Source organism: Lathyrus oleraceus, chromosome 5 (assembly GCF_024323335.1).
Source record: "Lathyrus oleraceus cultivar Zhongwan6 chromosome 5, CAAS_Psat_ZW6_1.0, whole genome shotgun sequence".
NCBI classification, from domain to species: domain Eukaryota; kingdom Viridiplantae; phylum Streptophyta; class Magnoliopsida; order Fabales; family Fabaceae; genus Lathyrus; species Lathyrus oleraceus.
In genome coordinates, this window is record NC_066583.1 from 309,043,951 (window position 1) to 309,051,442 (window position 7,492).

General features: G+C 30.6%; 1 protein-coding gene across 1 annotated transcript; it reads left to right on the forward strand.

Moving 5' to 3' along the window:
- The first annotated feature begins 862 nt into the window (after positions 1-862).
- LOC127084201 (uncharacterized) lies at positions 863-2,336 on the forward strand. Its single transcript, XM_051024606.1, has one exon. The coding sequence runs from the start codon at positions 1,081-1,083 to the stop codon at positions 2,164-2,166; it is 1,086 nt and encodes a 361-aa protein (XP_050880563.1). The 5' UTR covers positions 863-1,080; the 3' UTR covers positions 2,167-2,336.
- The last annotated feature ends 5,156 nt before the right edge of the window (positions 2,337-7,492 follow it).

Below are 7,492 nucleotides of genomic sequence, written 5' to 3' on the forward strand. Positions count from 1 at the left end.
AGATTTGTCCAATCCTTAGGATTAGTCCAGTAAAAATGTGTTAAAAAGTTAGGTACCTCGCATCCCAAGATACCACGCCGGAGTATGACATCCCTTCCATAAAGACAATTGATCTACATCCCACGGTCTCCTGAATACCACATCAGAAAAATCAAAGACAATTATAATCATATCCTCTATGCGTGTCAATTAAAATTACACTTAGATATACTTTCAGATGCGTGTCAATTAAAATTACACTTAGATATACTTTCAGTCATACTCGTAGAGTTTAACTTCATTCATATATTAATTTGAATGTCAAAGTTCCATTTTTTCAAAAATAAGTTTTCTTGAAAAATAATGTTGAGAGTTTTATTCAAGAGTAATTTAAAAACTCGAATAGCATTTATATTATTTTACAAGAAAAATTTATGGATAATTACACATGAGTTTATTCTAGGCATATGAAAACTTTTTTCACCATTTTCTTTAACAAAAAATGAAAACCTTATACACATAAAGAAATTTTAATAAATTTATAAAGATTTAATGGTGATGTTCTGACAGTATTAAAAAAGTTTTACATTGTTATCCAATAGATATATATCACTTTGCCATATCATAAAATTGTTTAAAATTTTTAATCTGACGAACAATATGCATAATCGTCATTGATTGACAATGTAAAATAAATTTACAGCATGAATACATCATCCTTTTTTTCAATTTGTAAATAAATCATAAGAATGAATACATCATCCTTTTTTTCAATTTGTAAATAAATCATAAGAATTCATATTTCTTATTATTATACTATTTTCAATAATCTAAAAAATAACTTCAATAAACACACCCTTAGTAGGGGACCAAAAAGTAGTGCAATGAGAATTAATAGAAGAAAAGCCTAGTTAAAGAGAACAACTCGATAAAGGCTAAAGCATAACTGTATTATAAGCTGGCATTACTTCCCTCCTTTATCTTTACAAAAACCTAAACAAATCCCTAAGAAATCATAACACAATTCAAAATTTCATACTCATTAAGCGCAAGATCTAAGGTGCCACTATACACAAAATCCAAGTAAGAAGAAGAAGAAGCATGAATAAGGGAAGAGAAGGCAAAGGAGCAGCACCCTCTACAGATCTGTTAGTATGTTTCCCATCTCGAACTCATCTTCGTCTAATGCCCAAGGCCATTTGCAGCCCCGTTAGGCCTTTAGAGCCTAACAAATGCCACCGCCACCACCAGCGGAAGAGATCAATTTCTAGAGCTAGTGGTGGCGGCCAAACCAGTAGTCCAATGTTATGGACTAAAAGCAAATCTACTGGCTCCGAGAATTCGGAGCCAACTTCTCCAAAAGTTACATGCGCCGGACAGATCAAAGTGAGGCATAAAAACACTGCTTCAAGGAGTTGGCAATCTGTGATGGAAGAGATAGAGAAAATTCACAACAACAAGAAGCAAAAGAAGCGTCTAAATTGGGCTGAATCTCTTGGTTTCAAGAAGGAGATCATGCATTTCTTCACTTGTTTACGAGCAGTACGCTTCGATCTTCGTTGCTTTGGATCGTTCTCCGGAACCGATATAGTAACAGAAGACGACGAAGAAGAAGACGACGGTGAAGATGAAGATGAAGATAAAGATGAAGTATATTACAAAAATGATCATGTTGGTGTAGACGAGAGTCACGACAACGACAACGAATCATCCAAAGCCGTCTTCTCGAAATGGTTCATGGTGTTGCAAGAGGATAAAAATAATGAAGTTCACAAAGAAGAAGAAAAAAAGAAGGAAATTGGTGATGGAGATGGTGATGGAGATGGAGATGGAGATGGAGAAATCTCTGTGCCTCCTCCAAACGCATTATTGCTCATGCGTTGCCGATCTGCTCCGGCGAAGAGTTGGTTGACAGAAAGCGAAGAAGAAGGTGGAAATAATAATGTAAAGGACAACAATTCACATAAAGAGAAAGAGAGAGAAAAAGAATTAGAACAAACACATGTAAAGAAAGGACAAAGCTTAAAATCATTGATGGAGGAAGAGAAGATAAATAAGAAAGAGAATTTGTTAGTGATGAGATACAATCCTGAATTTTACGGTATTTCAACTGATATTGCAGCAGAGACATGGATAGTTGGTGGATTACCAGATCCAATGTCAAGGAGTCGAAGTTGGAAAAGATGAACTATCATAGTTTCCAAAATATTAATTATTCTTATTTTTTCTTTTCTTTTTGTTTTGCTTTGTTTTCAAGCATTGATACAAAGATTGTGTTGTGTCAACTCTCATGAGAATATTCACTGGGAAATTTAATGTTAAAATCCCAGTTTTAGAAACTCTGATCATTTTTTTTTGTTACTTTTGTTGTACAGCTTTCTGGTTTCTTTACATAAGTATTTGGGAAAGTTTTTTTTTTTACAGGTTTGGGTTTGAATTTGTTTACTTTGTTGTCTAGATTCTTAAATTGCTTTATTAGTAGTAAAAGGAATAAAGGAATATATATAGTACACAAAATTGCCCCTGTATGTATGTGTTTTATGTTATCTTTAATTTGTCAACAAAAAAGAAAAGAATTGAGTTTACTTAATTTGGGACACTTAAGCTTTGAGTTGTGACTCGGGAGCTTTTTATATTTGGACTAATGAAAAACAATTTAATTGAAAGAAAGTGTGACTAAGGGTCTAGTCTCAAATTTTGGAGAAGTTCTATATAAGAATAATATGTGTATGAAAATCTTTTTTATTATAATTTAATTATGAAAAAATATAATATTTTGTGATGTATGTCGTTTTACACACTTCAATAATGACTCTGCTCAGAAGAGTACACATAAGCATAATGAAATGAGATAAGATGTTTTTCATTTAGTTTAATGAAAGATATTTTGAGTTAGTTTGTTTTTGTTTTAAAAAAATAATTTTTTTATTATATTTTTTAAAAATAAATTTTACAATAGTATTTTTTAAAATATTATAAGTTTTTTAAAATTTGTTTTTAATTTTGATATATTGTAATATAAGTATATAATTATTGAAGATTAAAGGATAATCAAAATCATAATTTTTTTAAAAAGTTATATCTTAAAAATTATTTTTATAAAAAATTATTTAAAGTAATTTTAAATTTAAATGATTTTTTAAAATTTTAATATAAAAAAAATCGAAAAAATGATGAAATAATTAAAATTATATTTTAAGAATAACGATTTAAATCAAATTTTTATTTACAACTTTTATGAAAAAAAATTTTACAAAAAAATTTTACACCAAAATATATAATACTATAAAAATTATTTTTTTAAAAAATTAAAATAAACGAACCCTTAATTCGAATTCAATCCAAAGACAATTAGTGATTTTAAATTCTAAAAAAAGAGTTTTATCAACCACCATAGTCTCTTTGATTTTTACTTAAAAACTCCTCAAACTCCCATCTTGAGAGCATCTCTGTTAAATTTTTATTAGAAAATTTTGTCACTTATTTTAGTCCTCTAAATTTGAAGTATTTTTCTTACCCAAAAAAGTGTCAATAAGGATCACGCATTAAGTGTTTTAATAGTATAAGTGAAAGAAACGTATATATCTAATATTTTAAAGTTTTAATTGAAAAATGTTGTACAAACTAATTGCTATAATTATTTTTAAGTTGAATTTGAGGATATCTCAAACTACCATCATGAGACAACATTACAGACACAGACACTTCTAGACATTTATCAAATGCTCCCTATTCCTGACATGCAGGCCTATGCCTATTTTTAGTGTTCAATGACAAGAGTAGAGACTAGCTTTAAATGTTGTTTTTTTTCGTTTGGTGCTGACACATACACACTATTTTGTTTCTAATAGTGAGCCCTTATGTATCTGTGTTGGATTCTGATTGTCTCAAATGAAAGTTGCACAGGAGGAAATAATGTGAACATCCTCACCCTTCATTCTTTTTAAATACATATTTATTGTACTTGTTTGAGAAAAAGAAGAGTTGGGATTTCCCTGCACATAAATTGCATGCGAGACAATCTCCTTCCATTTGTGTTTTGAACCCCTCTCACTAGTGTCCCGTAAAAGGTTCAAAGCTTGGTTAACTTCTGTTCATTTTATGGGGTCTCTTCTGTTCATTTTATGGGGTCTCTAATGCTTTTCTTTTCTTTCTAAAATTTGAATTATTAAATAATAAGTTAATTGGTAAAGAATTAAGAGATTATAATTGTTTTCAATGAAATTTTTATTTGAGGGTCCAACGAAAATAAGGGAGTTCGCGGTGCGGTTTGAGCGGTTTTGACAATAAAAATAATCTGAATCGCAAGAGAAAAAAATATGTAATTCAGTTTGATTTGATTGACTTTTAAAAATAAAACCGAACCAAACCAATGCGGTTTGCGTTGGTTCGGTTTGTTCGATTTTTTACAAGATTTTTATTAAATCATATATACATCTATAGAGAATAAATAACTTTGTGTTTAGCCATTCATACATTATCAAATAACATCAAAATTAATTATATTTAGACAATCTTCTCATTCAATATACAAAAATCAGACTAGACAAAAATGAAATAAAAATATAAAATAATAGCATAAAATAATCTCAAAGACATTATAAAAAAACATAAAAAACAGATGAGATGAGAGATTAGAGAAGAAAAAAAAGAAAGAACATAAGAGATTCGAGATTAGAGAAGAAAAGTGCAATAAAAATGTAACTAGAAGAGAAAACAGAAACATAAAAATTAGAAGATGAAAAAGAAAAAATATAAGAGATGAGCGATTAGAGTAGAAAAGGCGAGTCATATAGGTCAAAGAAAATGATAAGAATGCACGATATTACTAGAAGATATTTAGAAGGTTGAAACTGAAATTCTAAGTGTGAGTAAGAAAAAATCATTTGTAATTGTAAGTTTAAGGAAAAATAGGTTTAGGTTTTGGGTTGGATGTGGGATAAGTGAAGTTTGAGTTCTAACATAATGTGATTTGGTTTAGTTAAGTTCGGTTTGAAAATTATAAACCGCAAACCAAACCAAACCGTACAGTTTTGTTAGAAAATGACTCAAACACATCCGAATCAAATGCGAATTTTTGCGGTTTTGGTTTGGTTTGATTTGGTTTGCGGTTTTTTATTGGGTTGGTTCGATTTTGAACACCCCTAAATAAAAATCTTAATTATTCAATTAATTTGTAATTATTTTTTATGTAATTAAAAAAATCCATTGAAATTTCATGGCAGAAAATGTTAACGGGAAAATGTATTCCCTTAGTTGATATTTTATATTTATTTCTATATGAACTATAATCACACTGCTATATATCACGGATCGGAATTTCCTACAGTTGAGAAATAACGCAATTACATAGTCATTGAATTCTCAACCATTTGATTAACATCAAACAATATAAATTTAATCTTTAGAGATATATTAAAAGTTCTATAATATAGATCGAATGGATCGAATGGTTGTGATTCACCTACAGTGAGACTATTTGAATGTAGAAAATTATTTGATGAGAAAGAATGCATAACACAATAGAGTAGTTCACTCATGATGAAGAGAGACAAGGGAAAGCAAGTTTAACCTGTCATCGAATGATATTTCTCATTGCATGAATGAAGCTCAAGGCATTCATATTTATACATTTCATACAAGTGGATATAAGTTTCTTATGTTATTGAAACTACCATACATAATTTCTAATCTCTAATACTCTTCCACAAACTTATGGTGGTTTGAAAGAAGATATCTTGATTTTGTCTCTAAAACTCACAAAAAGATTAGTGGAGAGAAGTTTTGTAAGTATGTCCGCAATCTGAGCTTGAGCCGGAACATGTTGAATTTGAAATTTGTTTGCAATAACTCATTCACATACAAAATGAATGTCCAACTAAATGTGTTTCGTACATGCATGAAAAACTAGATTATGTGATAGAATGACGACACTAAGATGGTCACAAAGAAGAATTTATGGGAGATAAGAAATTAAAAGTTCCTGTAGTAACTATTCAATCCATAAGACTTTTGAATTTGTATGTGTCAACACTCTATACTCCTCATCCGTGATAAAACGGGCTACCATAAAATATTTCTCGGAACTCCACGATACTAGAAAGGGTCCAAATAGACACATGACCCAGAAGTCAAGCGCATGTCATCCAGATCACTCGTCGAGTCTTAATCACTATATGCACATCAAGAAAACTTATGCATTGAAGTTATTGGAGCTCGGAGAAGTCCATGAGTGATTGTGCAACTTAGATATCTGAGCATACATTTCACCATACTCCAATAGAATTCAAGAGGATCATACATGTATTGACATGCTTTAAGAGGATCATACATATATTTTGTTTGTGTGAGAATGATGAATCCACTGGTTTGATAGTGTACTTCAATTCTAATAAAATATTGAGGGATCCTTAGCTTCTTAAGAGAAAATGTAGCATGTAACCTTTTAATGAGTTTTTAGAGTAGAGATGATGATGACCCTGTAAGTAATATAGCATCTACATAAATCAGTGGATACATTATAACATTATGATGATAATGGATGAAGAGAGAATGATCACATTGACTTGAGATGAAGCCAAATAGAATTAGGGCTTGATGAAGTTTTTCATACCATGCCTGAGGCGTCTATTTAAAACCATAAATGGCTTTCTTCAGTTGACATACTAAGTTAGTGTATATGTCCAGGAACCTTGATGGTTGCTGCATGTACACCTCCTCTTGGAGGTCACCATTGAGGAAAGCGTTGTTAATGTATATTTGTTGTATCTCTCATTTACAATTTATTGCTAGAGTGAGTATGATTCAAATGGCAGTAGGTTTCACCACTAGTGAAAACGTATCGTGGAAGTCTAAACCATTTTTTTGTCAAAACCCTTAGCCGCTAGTCTTGATTTGTACTTATTTATGCAACCATACACATTCTCTTTAACTTTAAAGACACGCTTGCATCCAATTGTCTTCCTATCTGGTGTAAGGTGTCAAACTCATGTGCTAATCTTGCCTTATGTCTTGCTATAAACCCATCAACGTTATGCTTCAATTTGAGCACCCACTTCGCTTCGATAGCTTTTGTATGTGTTGGTTATTTGACTAACTCCAATGTGTTATTTCTTTAAATCGCTTGTAACTCTTCGACCATAGCTTCCTTCCATTGTTTATCTTTGAAGGCCTCAATATAGTTGATTGGGCTTGGGCTTGGGCTACAACTTGGATTATATCATAACACCCAACCATGACCTTGCTTCCTACTCATTTGTCGTCATCTCTTCCACCATATCTTTCATTTGCTTTGATTAAAAATGCAATGTAAGAATATTATGTTTGAATGTTATTATGTTTTGGTGAAAAAAAGAAAATTAATGCATGAATTTTTTTTTGTTGAATTGAGAACAAATTGTATGGATGTTATGTGATAATAATTTTGCGTCTTTAAAAGAAATTGAAAAAAATATATATTATTTTAAATTATTTTAAAATAAATGTTATGTATGGATATCTAAATATCCGGAAT